This window comes from Cadophora gregata, assembly GCF_030347475.1.
Source record: "Cadophora gregata isolate MNR1 chromosome Unknown scaffold_18, whole genome shotgun sequence".
Lineage (NCBI taxonomy): Eukaryota > Fungi > Ascomycota > Leotiomycetes > Helotiales > Ploettnerulaceae > Cadophora > Cadophora gregata.
In genome coordinates, this window is record NW_026695941.1 from 77,156 (window position 1) to 96,381 (window position 19,226).

The following is a 19,226-nucleotide window of genomic DNA, read 5'->3' on the forward strand; positions in this document are numbered from 1 at the left end:
TGTAGGGAGAGTCGTGTTGTAGAAGAGAAGATGTCTCGCCAATTGATTTTCGCGATGTGAACTTGGAAGTTGACGCGACTTGGATGGGTCCACTTTCGACTTTCACTTAAAGCTTGCGCGCCTCAGGCAGAAAATAGAGTCAATAACGAGACAGCCATGAGAGGTGAAGGCATGATTATGTAGCTATTTATTGTGATTATTACAATCAGGCTTCGAAGCTTGATTCTGTATATTTGTTGCTACACCTTTGAGACTTGATGTCATGCTTTTGGTATGACATATGCCGGTCGATATACAACCGAGTAATTGTATCATTATTCCATCTGCATCCAATGTCTATACAACCAGAAACGCCCAGCTAAGATCACAAACCCTCAATCTTTCACAGATATCATATCAGACAACCACCTAGCAAAACTTACACTCCTAGCATCCACCTCCCTAGCCACAATATCAGCTGTCCAAGACAGCAAAGGAAACATCACCACTCCCGCTAATCCAACACCCATCGCATACTGCAAGCCAGGCGCTCTCCCCGTCCACTCCAGCGTCTTCGCACTCAGATTCCAGCCGAGAGTATACAGAAAAGTGCCGTGGCATATGTACAGAGCGAAACTGATCTTGCCAAGATACTGCGCTATGCGAGTGGTGAAAATGGATTGCAGGAAAGGCGCGTTGTCGAGTATGAACACGAGATAGAATGCAGCGATGAAGATCCAGAATGTGTCTTGGACATATTCTACTCCGGCGTAGTGGGGAGGGAGGTAACTGGAGAGGAGGATATAGCCGGGTGAGTTGGTGGCTCCGAGGTCGATTGCTGGCATGCTGATTATGAACAAGGCGAGGAAGAAGTTGGCTAACCATAAGGACTTCATTGATGTCCATTTAGATGGAGCCAGTGAGGGAGAAGCCGAGGTGGGGATCTCATCGTCTGTGGTTTCGACCGTGTGGGATTTCTGGAGCTGGGAATTGCTCTCACGTGAATGATGAAGTTCGGCGAGGAGGACTCCGCTGAGGAAGAGGAACAGATGAGGATAGGCGTAGTAAGAGAGATAGAAGACGATCCCGCTTAATATGGCTATCCTCCAAGGTCCTCTAACACGCGAGAGTGCCAAAAGAGTGGTGAAGATTACCATTGAGCCATGAAGTTCCACGGGAATCGTCCAGAGATTAGTATCGTATACTGGATTATACCCTCCTGGGTAGTTGTTCGGACGGAAAGGGTCAGAGAGCCCTATTACGCTGTAGTACCATGATTTGAGATGTTCCCAGAGAAATGGTGACTGAGGAGGTTCTCTAGATCCAGTGCCGGAAAACCCACCTCCTGTGCCGTAAAATCCAAAGTAGGTGAACAGCATGGAGAAGAATGTTGTTGTTGCAGGTGGAAGTACAAGTCGCAGTCCACGGCGAAGCACAGATGAGGAGAGTGAGTCCAAGACTTCTTCATATCGACCTTTCCGAGTGAGCGAAAGTGCTTTGTAGCTCAATGAGAAGCCCGACACAACGAAGAAGATAGCCACCATTGCAGGTCCAGAATAACATAGTCGAATTATGGGCAGTTGTATGAAATGGTAATCCTCAGGACTGCTTCCCCATCCACGGTTCAATGGCCAGTACCACAATACCGAGGAGTGATGGAATACGACCATCAGTGATGCGACACCTCGAAGCCCATCTAGCCATGCTGTAGGATGGAGTTTCTTCGGTTTATTATCCCCCTTTCTCATAAAACTCGGTGTAATCGCAACGAGAAACGCGAGCAGTATACAACGCAGCCAATCCCAGCTCGGTAGCATCTCAGCCACCCATCCACCTCTCTTTCCATATCTCTCTTTCAGTGCAGAATCAAACGCTGCAGTTTCGCTGACACGGGTTCGACGATTTGCAATTTCTGGGTCATATTCGGGATGATCTGGGGAAAGAAGTTCCAGCTCTTCAGGAGTGGAGAGGGGCTGATACGTGGGTTGTGGTTCGGCGAAAAGGAGATGTCGATTTCGCCATGCAAGCATGGTCTTGCGGATAAGGAAATCCATGAGGAGGAGTAACGAACGTGTGCTAGCAATACATCGGAGCAAGAATGAGCAAAAGATTGACTGTACAACGCAAGAATTGAAGAAGAGTGAAGAAGAGCTGAAAGTCAGATAAGAGAAAAGGATACGGGAGATCTGAGCCTGGCGGAGTCAGTTTAATGGGGCGCGCTTGTGGCTTCCAGGGGCATGGCTGGGCTGCTGAATTCAGATAGGGATACTTGGCAGTCTTGGAGATCTAGATTTGAATCTCCATCCCCGTTGAAGCTTTCCCAAGAATCTTTTCTTAGGATATCATAGAATCCAATTGAAGTCATAATATGAATATGAAAGATCGATATCGTGTTGAACTGAAGCTCTTGCGAGACAATTGACATCTGGGTCATTCCCGTAATGCATGTGTTGAAGAAAAGGATAATCAATAGTGAGATATTGTGGCGTTTTCAGGGTGGTGAGATGACGGGAACGATACCTCGATAGGGGAATGCAGAATCTCAGGGGCGAATAAGCTTAATGCCTGCCTGGAAGGGCTGGGCCCAACGCCTCGGTCTAGACTGGCCTATTTTGGCGAGCCTTTGTTGACTTTGTACTCAGATACATCTCACAAATAGACATGCTGAACGTTTCAAATGGTCCTTGATAATATAAAAATAGTCATATCTATTTACATCGGCACTGCTTGTTGGGCCCGCAACAATGCAAAGGCTGATTGTGTACACTGAGGAGGCACACGGAAGTACGGGAGAGGTCCCATCGATTGGACAACTCCTTGATGAGCCCTCTTCACACCATCACAAACCTGCGCCTGCTGCATCTCTTCTCAATGTGTTGGAGGTGATTTCGAGTGTTAGAATCAGTTAGACCGAGCCGAGTAGGATGCACAGGCAGCAGCGTATGTGATATTGAGCCTGCTGCCAGTTGCGTACCTACACTGGGATAAAGTAGCCATTGGTTATACGTCTTGCATATACAGTACCTGGCGTCAAGTAAGAACGCACAGAACAGACGCCGAGTATACCAGTTAATAGGTGAGTCGTAAGCAGAGCCCAAAGACAGGCCTGGTGATCGAAGGCTGGATGGAGAGAAAGAATCACAATGGTAAGTGTTGCGCAGAGTATCTCAGTTGAACCTTCAACATTTTTACTTTGCCATGTATCTCACGTCAAACCTCCAACTATCCCTAGCTCCCTGTTACGTATCCAGCGTCATTGTACGACTCAATCAGAAGTTAGGCACTTCAATTTTGTTTTTGTGTCTCTGCTGATCCAGTCCAGTCTTTCAATATGTGTAAGAGAGACGTCCTGTCGGAAGTACCTGTGTCTCTGCTGATCCAGTCCAGCCTTTCGATATGTGTAAGAGAGACGTCCTGTCGGAAGTACCTACCTAAGGTAGGGGGACGGATTGTCTCAGCACGCGGCAGTTTCGTGAGACCTGGACATGTTTCAATTGCCCACTCCTCCCTCAAGCGAGATCAAACACCAAAATAGTATGTCAACAATGCCTCATCAACTTCGGAATTGAATCCTTTATCTATTCTCCCTCTCGGCTTCTGCTGAGATATCCTGGTTGCCGACGTTAATTACAACTCCTTTTCAAAGATCTAGGAGGGCGGGATCTCCTCTTCAAACAAGCCAACATTTTGAGATACGATAAATGTGCTAGCAGTCTTTCTTCAGTTACCACGCTTTAGATGTTGAGTAATGAGAACCAACCCCTCTTTCTTCTTCGTCCATTCAAAAGCTCCCCTAAGCCTTCCGACTCTTTGTGATTCAAGCTTCAAGGACCGCTCGGTGGTCTTCACATACTACAGTATCGAAGTCATACGTCTTCTCGGTAGCGCAGAGTTACATCTCGAACGAGCGTCTCCGGATATTCATTTCCCGTCTCTTATCCCGCCGTCCTCCTCTCCTTCCTCGTTTGTTCGTTCCAACCACCTCATATCCAACTTAGGAATCCTTCCTCAGAAGAACACAACTTCTTCGCTATTCGCTATCACAGTACTGCACCATTCTTCCAGCTGTGCGATCTTCTCTACTGGTGTGGATTTGTGCTGATTTCCGAGTTATCTCGATGGAGGGTTAGGATAATGCTTTCAAGACTTTTTCCCCCTGGATTTCGAGCTGACGGAGAGGGGAGGAAGGGAAGGGAAGGGGAAGGGAGGTTGGAAGAAATTGGGAGGATGAATTACCTGCTTGATTTCAGATCTTGTCGTTATTCCGGTGCCATACTAATCAGTATTGGCCGGTACAGCAATCGAGACGGTCCAGACAATCCGTCTTCTTTTCTGTCATCGTACTGATATCCCCTCCTCATCTATTACGTCTCAATCATTTTGTATCTCCCCATCGAAAAAGCGCGTTTCTCGTCCTCTGTTCAATCGAGTTGTTTGTTTTGTCCGCATATGGATCCCAAGCCCAAAGTGGGGGTGTTCTCCCTCTGAACCCGACGTGCCTGTCGATCACCCCCAAAACTCCCTCCACGTCCTCTCGGCCAGCCTATCTCTCATCCTCCTCCCCTCCCAGCGTTTCCTCTCAACCTCATCTTGTTCCCCTGCAGTACTCCTCCTCTTCGTCCCTCTGTAATCCCATTCCCGTAACTCTGTATCCGCTGTACTTGCTGATGAGGAGGAGGATACTGAACCCCAGGAGGTGCGGCGCATGAGTTCGGGCGTGTGGTGTGGATGTGGGCTGGAGCTGGTGATGGAAGGCCCGGATAGAGTGGTAAGGAGGGGGAGGGGAGCTGTGAGTAAGCGGAGTGCAGAGTCGGTGACGGTCATGATTTGAGGTATTTGGTTTCCTATTGAGGATGGTGGGGTTTTCGTTGCGGTTCTTTCATTACTCAATAATGCTCAGTAAACAAGGTAGAGTAAAGGTATAAAAGAAGAGTGGTGAAGTTGTAGTTGAAGATTCGAGATTGCATACACGAAGAGGCTGAAGTCTGACCTACTTTATCACACCTCCCATCCAACCCGTCACACCCAATAAGAACATCCCAAAGACTCACTCACTCATCACAGCTCCCTCGCATCAAACCCTCCCAGGGTTCGCATAAACCTTCAGCGCCTCCAGTTCCTCGCAGCTTTACTGTATTCAGCAACCAGTCCCAAGAATTGATACTCATCGGTGGGGCGAGTTGCGACTCTTCAGCAGCACTTCTGTCGCGGGAACGGGTAGTGCGCCGTTTCAAGCAGCCATCATCAAACAGCGAGTTTTGCTGTTTTCGTTTCGCTCTTACACACCGTGCGACGGAGACCTGAGAAGATCAGATCAGATCCTGGACGGAAATAGAGTTGATCAAACGCGGGTATTCTTTCCGGTTTGCTCTGATCTCATAGGTTCTGGCTGTAAGTACCTAGGTATCTTGGCATAGGCCCTGTGATAGAGGGGTAGCGGGGTACTTTCCAGAGCTGTACCTTGGACAAGCTACCTACCTGCGACATACCTACGACCTTCTTTCGAGCACTCGTACTTTGGAAGAATGACCACACCACGAGTATTCATTGTTCGCCATGGTGAGACGGAATGGTCTCTTAATGGAAGGCATACAGGGACATCGGACATCCCATTGACTGCCAATGGAGAGAAGCGGATAATTGCAACGGGGAAGGCATTGGTGGGAGATGATCGATTGATTGTTCCAAAGAACTTGGCTCATATGTATGCATTCCTTTCTGCCCTTCTTTCAAGCATTGAAATTGAAAACTTCATGTATTTGTGTAAATACATTATACTAACTGTATCCCATCAAACAGCTACGTCTCCCCACGGAAACGCGCCCAAAAAACCCTCGAACTCCTCTACCTAGGCTGTCGCGTCAAGCTCCCCTGGCAAGAGAGCCGCCAGCACCCAGACGAAGATATCCGCACAGAGGCAAACGTGGAGATCACGGAGGATATCAGGGAGTGGGATTATGGCGATTATGAGGGTATTACGAGTAAGGAGATCAGAGAGTTGAGGAAGAGGGAGGGGAAGGGCCCGTGGGATATCTGGAGAGATGGATGTCCGGGTGGAGAGTGAGTCGACATCATCCACCCCCTTGATCTTGTATCCCATACCGCGCTCTCATGTGCTGGCGGGCTCTGCATTTAGTTCCGCTTTGAGAGATTTCCAAGACGTGAACAAGATGTAACAAAGGCTGATGACTTTGATTCCAGATCCCCCGACCAAGTAACCCAGCGCCTCGACCGTCTCATCTCCGAGATCCGCGCAAAGTACCACTCCCCCGCCATCGGGCTCCCCAAAACCCAAGCCCCGCCTGGTGACGTCCTACTCGTTGCTCATGGACATATTTTGAGGGCTTTTGCGATGCGGTGGGCGGGTAAGACGTTGCAGGACGGACCGACTTTCTTGCTTGAGGCGGGGGGTGTGGGGACCCTGAGTTATGAGCATTTGAGTTTGGAGGAGCCGGCGATTTTGTTGGGGGGTGGGTTTATGGTTTGATTGTGGGATGGGGGGGGGGGGGGGGGGGGGAGGAGAAGGGGAGATGGGGGCGGGTATTGATGATTTGGAAGAATAATGAATGATGGACAAAGGATGAGGAAGTTTTGAGTATCTAAGACGGCAGAAGAATTAGTAGATGAGGCATCTGCTCGAACAAAGTACGGCCATATGAACACAGGAGGATAGACGTTCCTGCCAGTAGCAATACCAATAGCAATACCAATAGCGATACCAATGACATTCATATTCATATCCATATTCATACTCATACCTCTGCCCTGGAACAAATAAAATATCCGGGAACACTTCTTACCTGTAAACCAACCGACAGGTTTCCAAATCCACAGTCCAGTTGAGGAAGTCCGTTGTTTACTTCCATTGCAAATCCTCTCAACGACAACCACCCCAAGCGAGAGATCCTTGACCCACACCCTCCTTTCATCCATCCCCGAGTACTTCAATCAGTCACTGCTTCCTAATGGATGGTACCTATGGTATGAAGTCACCACGCTTTCACAAATTACCACCTAGTGCGAGTACGTGCAGGAAGTCCAGCTTCTAATTCGGACTGAGACTGGACTTGGATTGGGGTTGGGAAGGCCATGATCCTGTGTGAGCTCGGAAGAGAGGAGAGGTGAGAGGTGAAGTTACGATCGAGTAATGATCGAGTAATAGCCGAGTTCCTGACTCCCCCCTAGCACCCCTACCAACCCAAGCTCAAAGTCATGCTACCCTGCCCCGGGGTACTCTACCTAAGCTTCATTCAGTCAAAGCCCCCTTCTGTTTTGAGGTTGTGATCGAGTAATTATCGAGTAAGAGTAACCGAATGAAGGGCCGTGAGTAGGTAAAGTAAAGTATGGTTTGGATTGGAATGTCTGGATCTAGTTAGTGGCTGGCTGGCTGGTGGTGTTTAAAGTTAAAAGATGGATTTTGGATCCATTATTGGAAAGTTAGGAAGGAGTTCGAGAGGCGAATGTTGTGTAAGAAGCTGGGGTGGGTTTATCCAATGTGATGGGTATCTTGATTGGTATTTACTCGAATTAAGATAGCTGGCTACGAGTATTTGGGAAGATTGATATTGATAGTGATATCGATCATGACCTCGCTGGTTCGTCAACCTCTGCTCTGTCGCCAGCCCGCCCACCATAAGCTCCTCCATCTAGGATGATTTCCTCGTTGTCTTCTAATGAGTCTTGTACTCTTCGCCAAGTCTGCTTCTTCGTGATTTCTACCTTTCCAGTCTCACTTTCTTTCCCCTTCCCTTTCCCATTGTCGTAAACAGGTTTGATAAGTCCTTTCAGCAAAGGATTCCTACTAAACGCTCCCGTCCTCCCTCCATTCCCATTCCCACTAACCTCCGCCAGAGGATACTCATCTTCAACATCCTCATCCTCATCCTCACTAGGAACATGATCATAAACAGGCTTCTCCACCGCCGCCATCTTCTTCACCACCTTCCCCTTCACCAAATCAATACTAACCACCTGCCTCCTCTTCTCATACTCGGGCCTGGCATTCCACTCCTGCTCCGCCAGCACCTTCTGCTGCCTCTTCAGCGTGCGCGCCCTCTCCGCCGGACTCGCCCAGATATTAACCCCGGCCGTAACCGGCGTCTCGAAATCAGCCGCCTCGTCCCTCACAGTCGTTCTTTTCGCATTCTGCGCCTGGAATCCCAGCAGCCGATCACGATGTTCCTTGGCCGCTGCTTCAGCGGGACTCATCCCCACAGTATCTCTGGGCGCAGAAAATGGTAAGGGTGCCTTGGAGACTTCAGCTCGGCGATGGGTGGAGTTGTCGAGAAGCATCTTCTCTCTTCCGCGCTCCTCGCGGAGCTCGCGGATCATGCCTTGGACTTCGAGGGCGGAGAGGAGGGGTGAGGAGCAGAATGTGCAGGGGCCGAGGCCTTCTTTGACGCAGATTACTTTCCCGCAGTTGAGGCAGTTGGGCGCGGCTGTTAGGAGGGGGTGCCGCGAGCCGATGCAGTTGCAGGCGCGTTTGGAGGCGGGGAGGAGGAGGGTGGTGTTGGTGCTTATTTCGAGGGTGCGGATCGCGGCGTCGAGGGAGGTGAGGGTTGTGGAGGCGCCGTGCATGGGGGTCCCGCCGGTGATGGCGATTTTGGTGGGTTTGGAGGAGGAGGAGGACGAGGAGGGAGGTGCTGGGGAGGATGTTCGTGTTGTGGGGGTGCTTTTGGATTTGAAGTCTGATATTAGGGTGCCTGATGCGGAGGGGGGAGCTTTGTGAGGGGTTTGGGTGGCGGATGGTTTGGGGTCGAGGGAGAAGGCATTGTTTGGTGTTGAGGTGCCGGAATTTGTAGGTGTTGGTCTTTTTGGTATGTAATCATCTTCGTTCTTCTTGGTATATGCTGTGCCTGAAGCAGCATATGTGTTTTCGATTTTGCGAGCGGGGAGGGCATGGAGGGGCGCTTTCTTCTTGGGTGGTTTGCGGGTGCTTCTTGGTACGCCGGAGGAATCTGAGGATTGGGATGATGATGCTGGTTGTGATTTTGCAATGGGATTTTGCCGCCGTGAGTTGAAGGAGGAGATGAACTCGATTGATTGTGGTGATTCCCCTAGGAGGTTGTTGAAGTGATCTGCGGCTTCTTGCTTCGAGAGTGTGGCTGCATAGTCTAGGACTTGCTGCAGATCAGGTTCTGGTAAAGGAAGGAGTCGTGATAGTTGTGATAGAGACATGGTGATCTGTGATATTTATCCAGGTCTCCGTCAGAGTCTATCGTGTTGAAGCTGTTTGTTTATTTTACAAAGTCGAGACGAGCTCTACAAATAAAGTTGCAAGATGCGTCATCCGGACATATTTTACCCGGAGTTAGCCCCTGTGATCCCATCCCCTGTACCGTACCTCGCCTAACTACACTCACCCCCAAGTTCCCAACTCCAAGCCCCCCAAGACTTCAGCCCCCCACCTACCCAGTCCGCGGAACTCGCCTGTAGAGAACGACAACCATCTTCCTTTCTCATCCAGTTTTCCACCCACCCGAGTCACCCACTCTGCAGGGCGTGCAGGGCTTATATCAGCCTAGATCAGGGTCGTCCAGCATGTGAGAATGAATATTGATTTGTCTTTCTATTACGTCTCGTTGAGGCCGATGTTGCCTTGTACCTGACAGACCTGTTCCTGATGAAACCAGTAACTTAGTACCTGAAGCCGAACCTCTCCGACGGTACAGCCGGCATGAAGATGGCCTCAACATCGCCTAGTGCGCCCCTCTCTAGCCGCAAGACTAGATTTGCGGTTTACTCGATAGAAACTCGTTGTTACTCGACCAAAACTGGCGATAGGCCCATTCCCAGCATTGACAGGCTCTAGCCATGGTACCGTTATCGCCCGAACCGGCAAGGTGAGAGCTGCTGAGATACGAGATAAGCAACCCGAATCTTGCTGGGCTGTCTGTCGATGAGCAGGTGGATACAGTGCTGCACCCCACAAAACCCTGGAACTAGATGGCTTGCTCTATTTCATGGATAGAGATTTAGCTTGACCGTCTTTTCATTCTTCTTTTGTTCTTTTCAGTCTTCCTACAGATCTTCAAGTGAAAGAGCACAGTTTATACTACCTTTCATCCCTTCGCTAGCCTCGTCTCAAGGCTATTTTCTTATCTCAACCACCCTCAACAGTCCGATAAGCACAATTTACTTTCAAAACTGTCTATTTTTACCTGGGAATAGTCTTAACCGGTTTATAATTCATTCCATCACTTTTTTGTTTCGAAATCGGACCCCAGTTGCCCACCATGTCAAGTCCTAGGAATACCTTCTACCCAACACCCGCATATACACCACCTCACCACTCCAATATCCCACTTACGGTATTGGTTTCTTCCAGGGCTGTCATTTTCGACCAGGAAAACAATCTGGTAGTTTCGCCAGCAACTATCACCATCTCACCTCAAACCGGGACCATCATATCCATTCTTCCAACCGTACTTCCAGCCTCGAGTTTCCCAGCTGACACGGCCTATATCGACCATACACCTCATTTACTCCTACCAGGACTGGTCGATGCTCATGTTCATTTGAATGAGCCCGGACGAACAGAATGGGAGGGATTCAATACTGGAACGAGAGCTGCTGCATCTGGTGGTGTGACTACTGTCATTGATATGCCACTGAATGCAATTCCTCCAACTACTACTGTCGATGGCTTAAAGGAGAAAATCAAAGCAGCTCAAGGAAAGTGCTGGGTTGATGTTGGTTTCTATGGTGGAATTATCCCCGGAAACTCTGAAGAGCTTCTTCCACTAGTCGAGGCTGGTGTCAGGGGTTTCAAGGGATTCTTGATTGAAAGCGGAGTAAGTCTTCAGGTACATAAGACTGAAGCATAGCTAACAATACAGGTCGACGAATTTCCCGCGGTCTCCTCATCAGATGTTGCCCTTGCAATGAAAACTCTCGCCAACTCGGCAACAACTCTCATGTTCCACGCTGAAATGATCCCACCCATCACTGACTCCGTAGGCGACGATGTCCAAACTTCCCTCCCTCCATTACAACCTTCAGGACCCCTCACATCCTACAACACATTCCTCTACTCTAGGCCCCCCGCATTCGAAACCTACGCTATCGAAGAGATCCTCTCCCTCGCTCACCTCGCTCCCAATCTCCCACTTCACATAGTCCACCTCTCCGCTCTAGAAGGCGTCCCTATCCTCCGCGCAGCACGAGACCGCGGTATCAAAATCACAGCCGAGACATGCTTCCACTACCTCGCTCTCGCATCAGAAGACGTCCAGGACGGCGACACCCGCCATAAATGCTGTCCACCCATCCGCAACGCCGTCAACCGCGACGGTCTCTGGGACGAACTCTCCCAACCAGACTCAGTCCTCCAAACCATCGTCAGCGACCACAGCCCCTGCACGCCAGAACTCAAACTCCTGCCAGAGCATCTCGGTCACGGGTGTGGTTCCGGCGCCGGGCAGGGCCACAAAGGCGTGAATGGTGAGATGCTGACAGCGGAGGAAGCAGAGGAGAAGGAACGCGGCGATTTCTTCGCGTCCTGGGGAGGAATTTCATCCGTTGGTCTTGGCCTCCCAATTCTCTGGACGGAAGCCACAGCGCGGGCACCGACTTCCAAATCCCCCATCACGATCCTCGACGTCGTGAGATTGTGCTCGCTTAATACCGCCAAGCAGGTTGGGTTGAGCCATAAGAAGGGGGCGCTGAGGCCGGGCATGGATGCGGATATTTGTGTTTTTGATGATGAGGGGACGTTTGTGGTGGGTAGGGAGCAGATGTTGTTTAGGAATAAGGTCAGTCCGTATCAGGGGAGGAGGATGAAGGGCGTGGTGAAGCAGACTTGGGTTAGAGGGAGTTTGGTGTTTGAGAGGGGGGCGGAGAATGATGGGTTTGTAGGAAAGGGGGGTGTGCCTGTTGGGGAGCTGTTGTTGGAGAAGAGGACGGTGTAGAGGGTGCTTTGCTTGCTGGGCAGATATTTTGGTTGTATTCCCGAGGGGTTGGGTAGGCGTGGCGAACTTCGCTTGTCGTTATTGACAATCGGGAAGTGTGAGAGTGAGGCAACATGGAGGGGAGCATTAGCATTAGAGGAGTATTTCACGGGCACTTTGCGCAAGGGGTTATTAACAGCCAAACACAGATATTTTAACGAAGTTATGTATTGATGCAGCAAAACAAAAATTTAAACAGCAGTATGCGATTCTCATTCCCTCCTGTCTTTCCTGCTCCGTGTCTCCCCTTCTATCACAGCTGAATAATACTAAATAGCATTCATACCAAACCCCAGCTCCTTAACATCATAATGCGCTACCCTAGCAAGACACTCCACCTCCTACGTATGAATCTGCAAACTTATAGCTGCTTATTATCGTCTGTACGAGTTGAGTTCTCTTTGAAGTTTGTAAGCTCCAGTAAAAAGGAGAAAAGAAGAAAGGTAACAGACTAGTCCAAGTACTCTCAGGGAGGTTTAAATATCCAGTCATCTTTCAAAATGTGAAATCTGGGAGGACTCGTTGAGCTTTCCTGACCATTCGATCATACAATTTGATGTCAACGGAGCTCAGAATGCCAAACGCAGACCATTTGCATGATACAGAAATTCTCTATATACGAAAACAACAAAATCAACATATTAACACTACAGTTCAGCATGTCTTCGAAACCTCATCCTCCTTCATCCATACCTCAGCCTCGTCAGCCTTGCATGATGACCCACCACAGCCTCGCGACGCGATCGATCGCGTCTCACATCCTCAGGGCAAACCTCAATCCTCACCTCCCAATGATCATCATCACTCAAAACGCCATAAAATGAAATGCCATTCTCCCTCCCGCACACGCTCAAGGGCGCACAATTAAAGCAAATAGCATTCAAATGCGGCATCTCGACATCAGGCACGAAATCTGTGCTTATTCAGCGTCTGCAGGATGAAATCAACCAGAGCGCGAGAGAGAGCGAGTGCAAGAGCAAGAGCAAGAGCAAGCCGCTTAGGATCTTGAGCATTGATATGGGGATTAGGAATCTGGCGTATTGTATACTTGATGTACCGGCTCGTCGGGGTCTGCTGCCACGAGTGGAGACTGGAGCTGGAGTTGGATTGCAGAGGAAGAGAGCATTGCCGTCTATCCATACGTGGCATCGACTCGCTGTATCTAGTCCTCCTCCTCCTCCGACTGCAGCTCTTCCAACTGATGGTGAGGAGTCGACTGAGAAGATTCCGGTAATTAAAGAAGCGTTCGATCCTTCGACCCTGTCACAGGCTGCGTACACTCTCCTACGCACGCAGATCCTCCCTGCGAATCCGACACATGTTCTGATTGAGCGCCAGCGCTTCAGGAGTATGGGCTCGAAACATATATTGGAGTGGACGGTTAGGGTTAATATGTTTGAGAGTATGGTTTATGCGGTGCTTTGTACGTTGAAGGGGGAGGGGTTGTGGGATGGGTGTGTGAGGAGTGTGTTGCCGGGGAAGGTTGGGCCGTTTTGGGTTGGGGAGGAGGGTGATGGTGAGGAGGGTGAGGGTGAGGGTGATGGTGCGGAGGTGGAGGTAGAAGTGGAGGAGAAGGGGAATGGGAAGGGCAAGGGGAGGAAGAAAGTCAGGAGGAGTAAGAGTGCGAAGATTCGGAATAAAGGCGCGAAGATTGATCTTGTGAGGAGCTGGCTTGAGAGTGGAGATGTGGTTCAGCTTGGGAATGAAGAGGTCAAGGAGATGGCGAGAAGGTATGTGGAGAAATGGGATAGGGTGCCTGGGGGGAGGAAGGGGGTTGCAAAGGTCGAGGGGGAGGAGAAGATGGGGAAGTTGGATGATCTGGCGGATTGTTTGTTGCAGGGTATGGCGTGGGTTGAGTGGGAGGAGAATAAGAGGATTGTCATGAAGCATGGAGTAGAAGCTCTTTTGGATCCTTGACCTGGCCAATCTCTCTCAACTCTACTGTCAAACTTTCTTAGTAGAGCTGTGATGAGCGGAATGTTAACAGCGCGCACGAGATGGGGACATCGAACAAGCGAATGGGTTGCCATTGTTTTCTGCTCGATGGGTTTGAGCTTAGGTACCCGAGACATTTTTTATCAGTGGCAGTGGAAGGCAGCAGAAGCAATTCTTATCCGGGCATCGTTTCCGATCGGTCAGCCTGTGCTCTATTCAGCGCCCTCCCTCCAGGCCTCCTTCTCTCGCTTCCCTCGCCTTGGCTCCAAACCCCAGCTGATGTAAAGCCAACTCACGTCCAGAACAGCATTTGGGAGACATTTTTTGGGAGACATTTCCAAGTCACTCTCGCTTAAGAAAAGGAGTTACCAAACATCACGTGGAGTCCTTTGAAGAGTCGATCTTCCTTTTCATTTCTGGATTCAGGGAAATAAGTAAGCTCAGAAGTAATGTCTTTATTGACGCAAGTCTCTACATCTTGCCATCATCGTTGGACTTTGCGAATATTTGCTTTGGTCCTTCCTTTGCAGTTGAACATGGTTGGTTGGACCTGCCTTCACTACAAACGGCAATCAACTCGTCACCGCTATTTCAACCCTTCAACTCTTCAATTCATTACAAACCTTCACACATCGTCTAGGAAGGACATCATACGACTTTCAATCTGCTTTGTTACTGGCAATTGCATGTTCAGGATCCTTGCAATTGCAGCAGCCTCTCAGCATTCCTCTTTCGAGCGGAGCAACCTCCGGATTCCGCGCACCCAACGGATCTTAATTTGAAGGAAAAAAAGCAATTGGATCTCCGAAACACCTCGACAACTGCCTGGGGGCAGGTCTTTCAAAATCCGCTAAAGAAAGATGGCTTCGCCTAGCCCATGCTGTACAACCAGCACCATAGATCCTGGCCTCCTCGTTTCTCTCGTACGGTTACACTGTAGCCCATGGTATGGATTCTCCGGTTACACAACAACTTCGGCCGCTTCTGTGACCATCGTCTGATCCGCGCAACAGCACCGTCAATCTACAGCCAACGAACATACCGTAGCAAGGTCCAAAATCTCCTCCTAATCGCGGGTGCTGCCGCAAGCCTTTCGACTTTCCCACTACCAATGCTGCTTCATTACTTCTGAGCTCTGGTGACGGTACCAGGATGAGGCGAAAGAGGTCTCGCACGAGGTTGGCACTAGTGAGTCGATGCCCTGACATTCAATTTGTGAACAGCATGTCCAAGCATCTATCAGAACGTTACTTCGGCCAACTCCGCCTCAATGATCCAAAGATATCACATCCAGTACGCCTTCAATGTGATAAGTTCCGGCATGGGAGGCACGGGCCGTAACAGGGCTCAAGGTTAGTCTTCGGCCGCTGAAGATTCTTCAAGACGTCTGTCAACCGCCTCTCTCATGCAATATCATCCCAAAATGGTTAGCATGGAGCCATGGTCTCATCGTAGAGTCCACCTACCCGGTTGATGAACCCTTGACGTCGTCCTGCCAGATCCAGTCTTGTACTCCATTTCACGCCACGCAGAAGCTAGCATAAAGACGGTCACATATCACAACATGGCAGTGGCTGGTGTTACTGCCTCTAGCTTGACAAGGCCGAAGTTTCTATATTTCACATCTGCAGCCCGCTCAACACGATCCAAAATTTCTTTGTGGCAACAAAGGATCCTGGCTCGAAAGATGTTGTACTCCCAACGGGCTTTTTTTGTCGGATTTGCGCGAACGTGATCGGTGTTGTTGGATGTCCTATACCATCTCGACCATCACCCACTCGGTCAACATGTTTTCAAACTTGCCAAGAGATATTCGTTTGTCTATGTGTATTAGCTGCCGGAGTTGCAGCACACAAAGAGTAGCAGTAGCCTTCTGAAGGGCACGTCTTGCATTGCCGAGAGTAAGTAGACGTGGATTCCGAGTATTTACAGACTCAAAGGCATCTCCCAGAAGTACATGGGTCCACTCCAAATGGATGATCATATCCACAGCGATGCAGATAACGACGTCAATCCAACAGGGAAGTCTTCCGTAGCAGATCCTCAAATAACCTGCTGCTTAAGCATAGATACATGCTATATCCCGGTCCATTGTTTGTTCTTTGACAGGTCTCTGACTCTCAGTTACAGTCGATTTGCTATTTCCTTCTTGTAACTTATCATTCAAGCTTTCCGATTATCCGCGGTGCCGATTTACTATTATTAAAGTGCACCCCTTTGTAAGTCAGGTTACACCACCCACTTCAGGCCGAACAAAGAATATTGTAGAAGTCACAAAGTCTTCGTTTCGTTTGCCACGGTATTTCAGTCCAATCTTTCGCCTTGTCCCTTATTCATACAACATATATCCCCTCAGCAGCACACCAAAACGCCCATTTGGGCCAAAACAATCGTTTACATTCGTCACGACACGATATCTCTATTGACATCCCGCGTCATACTTCGAGTATAAGCTCCTATTCGGTTTCAAGGCAACATCACTAATTTCTTGATCTGAAAAATCGTAGGTACTGGCCGAGCCGCGACAAATGCTATGCTAACTATCCGTTCGAGAACCCTGAATCCTCTCGAAATCATGTGCGAGCAGATAGAGAATCTATTCATCCACTGCTCGCACAGTGTTTTCGACCTGGTGTCGTGGTGCCATTTCGCTAGGGTGGATGAACTTCACCAGTGTTTCGGCGTCAAAGTCATTTTAGGCACATTTCCTAAGGATTCTTTGTGCCCGAAATGCGTGAAAGAGAAAGAAGCATACGATGCTTGGGTAGCTGCTCACGCAGCTCATGAGGCGGCTATGGCTAGTCAACAACAACAAGAACAGCAACAGCAGCAACAACAACAGTAAAATCTCCATTCTATGGCGTGGTTGAACTGGTTCGATGCTATCTTGGTCAGCAGAGCGAGACTTATTCTGTGTTGCGCTTCTTTGTGGTTGTTGAGCTGTATGGTTGCATGCGAGGAGTCGGGCGAGTCGAGTCAGTCTGCATCGATTTGGTTTTCGTGCTGTGCTTTTGTGAGTTCTCTGGTGTCCTGGTCTCTGCTGTGCTTAGGTATTAATGAGAAAGCGCAGGGGGGGCCTGTTGTTTTCTTTCTGAGCAATCTCGGCTCGGCAAAGTGGGTATCGGCGGTGTTAGGGAGGTATCTGTCTGCGTTACTCGGTGGGAGGAGATCTGCTATCTGGTGGGGTGGGAATTTTGTCTATTTGTTGATGCGACGGGCCGGCTCGTTTCTCATTCTATCGCGGCTGCTTGGTGAGTGGATGACTGAATTCTTTGGACGAAGCTGGTCTATGATATATGTGTCTGCGTCTAATTGTCGTCTGTGACAGCTCGTGGAGGAGTTGTTGATCAAGCTCTGCTCCAAATTCTGCATCTGCTTTGTGTTGACATACATGATATCATATCTCTCTGTTACCAGCACAATATACGTGAAACCAAGCAAGATGCAGACCTCCCCTTTTCAAACAAGCGATACCTTGAGGTCATACACACAAATCTTTATAAGAAATACTTTCTCAATGTCACTCCGTATTACGCACACCGGTAGCACAACACATATCATGCAAATATGGATTGCATAATTCATGATATATAATTGAGATACCAGACGAGGCAACTAGATCAGATCTCGTTTGTTACTGCCCCAGAAAAAGATGTTGGGGGTACAGTGCACCATTGCTCTGCAGACTAGATAGACAGATAGATAGATAGACAGATTGGTGAGACGACAGGACGCGATCGGTATGGGTGTGTTGCAGTTGAGCCATGTGGTTTTGGGTTGTGCGAGTGGAGGTGGGGGTGGTTGGCTTGGTAGTACGTCAGCGGTGATGGGTATGTGGTGTATTTTAGTAAGATGTGAGTGGTTTGGTGGTACGGTTTGGTGAGTTTTTGTGTGGTTGAGATGGGTGGGAGGGGAGGGGGGGTTGTGGGGAAAGAAAGGAGGGGGATGACAAGGAATGAGAGGGGGAAGGGGAGGGATGAGTGGGGGAAGGGGAAGGGATGAAAGGGTTTGGACTGGACTGGAGGATAATGATGGGTTGGTTTTGATATGGGATTGAGGTGAGATGGGCTGGGGAGGAGATGGGGTGAGGTCGGGGATGAGGTGAAAAGGTGGTCTTGAGGGGGATATTTGGAGAGGGGAGATGGAGATGTTGATGTCGATGTCGATGTTGGAATTGTGTAGCTTAGCATGACAATGAGAATCGAATGGAGAGAAATATCTCTTCGAGGAAAGAAGAGGACTCTCTCTCGTGGGCGACTGGCTACTGATCTTTGAACTTTGCATTTGGTTGAAAAGTGGTTCGAGCCAAGTGGTGCTTGGTGCTGTGTTTTTGACTGGAAATAAACATACGTGCGCCATACGTCTCAGTCCTGGACATAGTGAGGGTATCTTTTCTGCGCACCCCGCAGGCTCCATTCATTCAACCTTCCTCGTTTCCACCAGTCGATACCACTTCCTCCTTCCTTGCCTCTAGATCTTAATTCCATATTCACATTCATTGATTCGTAGCCCCCTCCACAACTCCAACGACATTGTACCGCTTGGAGAAGAAGGTTAACCAGTCTTCGAGAGTGCCCTTCTCTTTGTCGGAGAGTGTTGACCAGTCTGGGTTGACGTCTTCGGCTTTTGTGGAGGTCATTCCTAGGGCGCGGGAGGCGTCGTGGCCGGCGAAGACTGGGGAAAGGAATTGTTAGTTTCATGACATTTCAAGGGAGATTGGATGAAGAAGAGGTTGAGAGAACGAGTCAGATGGGAAAGGTAGAGGTTGAGGAGGACGAGGAGGGAGAGAGGAGGGAAGTGTACCGTGGTATGATCCGCCTGGCAGATAGCTCTTGTTGCCTGTTACATCAAAGACTTTGCCCTGTTGTGAAATGTGTCAATGACTGCTCGTCTGCCATGTTGTCCTCTGGAGTATCTGTTCAAGGAACAGTGAAAAGGTTGTGTACCTTGATTGCAACGTAGCATTTTCCATCTGGTCCTGGGAATCGTCAGTCTTTGGCAGGGTAAATTCAAAGGGCAATTAGGCAAAAATGAGAGCATAGAGTTGAATAAGGAAGAGAGCTATCATACCGGTACCGTCACACTTTGCTAGCGTTTCTGTGGAAATAGGATCGGATTTTGGAGGGGCAAGAGTGACTGGTGTCTTGGGCTCGAATTTGCCTGACATTGTGAAAGAAGCTGTTGATAGAAAGGAGCTCAAATTGTTTGCTTTGATTTTGAAGGTAGTCTGTCGAAGTGCGAACGAGGACTGTAGACGCTGGTTGTTCTAGTGTGAGGTTAAAGTGATTGTTGACTTTGAGATGTCCTCGGATGTGGGGTAGATTCCACCATCATCGATGGCAGGGGTGTCATTGTCGCCTCAGG

General features: G+C 49.3%; 7 protein-coding genes across 7 annotated transcripts; 3 read left to right on the forward strand and 4 right to left on the reverse strand.

Moving 5' to 3' along the window:
* Window positions 1-374: 374 nt before the first annotated feature.
* ONS95_006435 (uncharacterized protein) lies at window positions 375-2,033 on the reverse strand (the record flags this gene model as incomplete). The annotated part of the gene is made up of 1 exon (XM_058499896.1): window positions 375-2,033. One exon carries the CDS (start codon window positions 2,031-2,033, stop codon window positions 375-377), a length of 1,659 nt encoding a protein of 552 aa, XP_058349730.1.
* A 612-nt stretch (window positions 2,034-2,645) lies between these two features.
* Window positions 2,646-6,466, forward strand: ONS95_006437 (uncharacterized protein; the record flags this gene model as incomplete). Its single annotated transcript, XM_058499898.1, has 3 exons — window positions 2,646-5,683; window positions 5,779-6,039; window positions 6,181-6,466. Exons 1-3 carry the CDS (start codon window positions 5,505-5,507, stop codon window positions 6,464-6,466), a joined length of 726 nt encoding a protein of 241 aa, XP_058349731.1. The 5' UTR covers window positions 2,646-5,504.
* ONS95_006436 (uncharacterized protein) lies at window positions 4,486-4,803 on the reverse strand (the record flags this gene model as incomplete). The annotated part of the gene is made up of 1 exon (XM_058499897.1): window positions 4,486-4,803. The coding sequence occupies one exon, from the start codon at window positions 4,801-4,803 to the stop codon at window positions 4,486-4,488; it is 318 nt and encodes a 105-aa protein (XP_058349732.1).
* A 1,094-nt stretch (window positions 6,467-7,560) lies between the features above and the next one.
* ONS95_006438 (uncharacterized protein) lies at window positions 7,561-9,156 on the reverse strand (the record flags this gene model as incomplete). The annotated part of the gene is made up of 1 exon (XM_058499899.1): window positions 7,561-9,156. One exon carries the CDS (start codon window positions 9,154-9,156, stop codon window positions 7,561-7,563), a length of 1,596 nt encoding a protein of 531 aa, XP_058349733.1.
* A 1,058-nt stretch (window positions 9,157-10,214) lies between these two features.
* ONS95_006439 (uncharacterized protein) lies at window positions 10,215-11,888 on the forward strand (the record flags this gene model as incomplete). Its single annotated transcript, XM_058499900.1, has 2 exons — window positions 10,215-10,772; window positions 10,818-11,888. 2 exons carry the CDS (start codon window positions 10,215-10,217, stop codon window positions 11,886-11,888), a joined length of 1,629 nt encoding a protein of 542 aa, XP_058349734.1.
* An 864-nt stretch (window positions 11,889-12,752) lies between these two features.
* Window positions 12,753-17,666, forward strand: ONS95_006440 (uncharacterized protein; the record flags this gene model as incomplete). Its single annotated transcript, XM_058499901.1, has 3 exons — window positions 12,753-16,365; window positions 16,416-16,875; window positions 16,933-17,666. The coding sequence occupies one exon, from the start codon at window positions 12,753-12,755 to the stop codon at window positions 13,842-13,844; it is 1,092 nt and encodes a 363-aa protein (XP_058349735.1). The 3' UTR covers window positions 13,845-16,365; window positions 16,416-16,875; window positions 16,933-17,666.
* ONS95_006441 (uncharacterized protein) lies at window positions 17,572-19,149 on the reverse strand. Its single transcript, XM_058499902.1, has 5 exons — window positions 18,933-19,149; window positions 18,809-18,840; window positions 18,666-18,723; window positions 18,213-18,536; window positions 17,572-17,667 (listed from the first exon to the last, which is right to left on the reverse strand). Exons 1-4 carry the CDS (start codon window positions 19,027-19,029, stop codon window positions 18,358-18,360), a joined length of 366 nt encoding a protein of 121 aa, XP_058349736.1. The 5' UTR covers window positions 19,030-19,149; the 3' UTR covers window positions 17,572-17,667; window positions 18,213-18,357.
* Between the last annotated feature and the right edge of the window lie 77 nt (window positions 19,150-19,226).

Bases quoted from the DNA above. Each gene is read 5' to 3' on its own strand.
- ONS95_006441 (XM_058499902.1), bottom strand. From the start codon at position 19,029: ATGTCAGGCAAATTCGAGCCCAAGACACCAGTCACTCTTGCCCCTCCA. The intron at 18,841-18,932 runs GTATGATAGCTC...GACGATTCCCAG, and splicing joins AGCAAAGTGTGACGGTACCG to GACCAGATGGAAAATGCTAC. The intron at 18,537-18,665 runs GTACACTTCCCT...TCCTTTCCCCAG, and splicing joins GCCAGGCGGATCATACCACG to TCTTCGCCGGCCACGACGCC.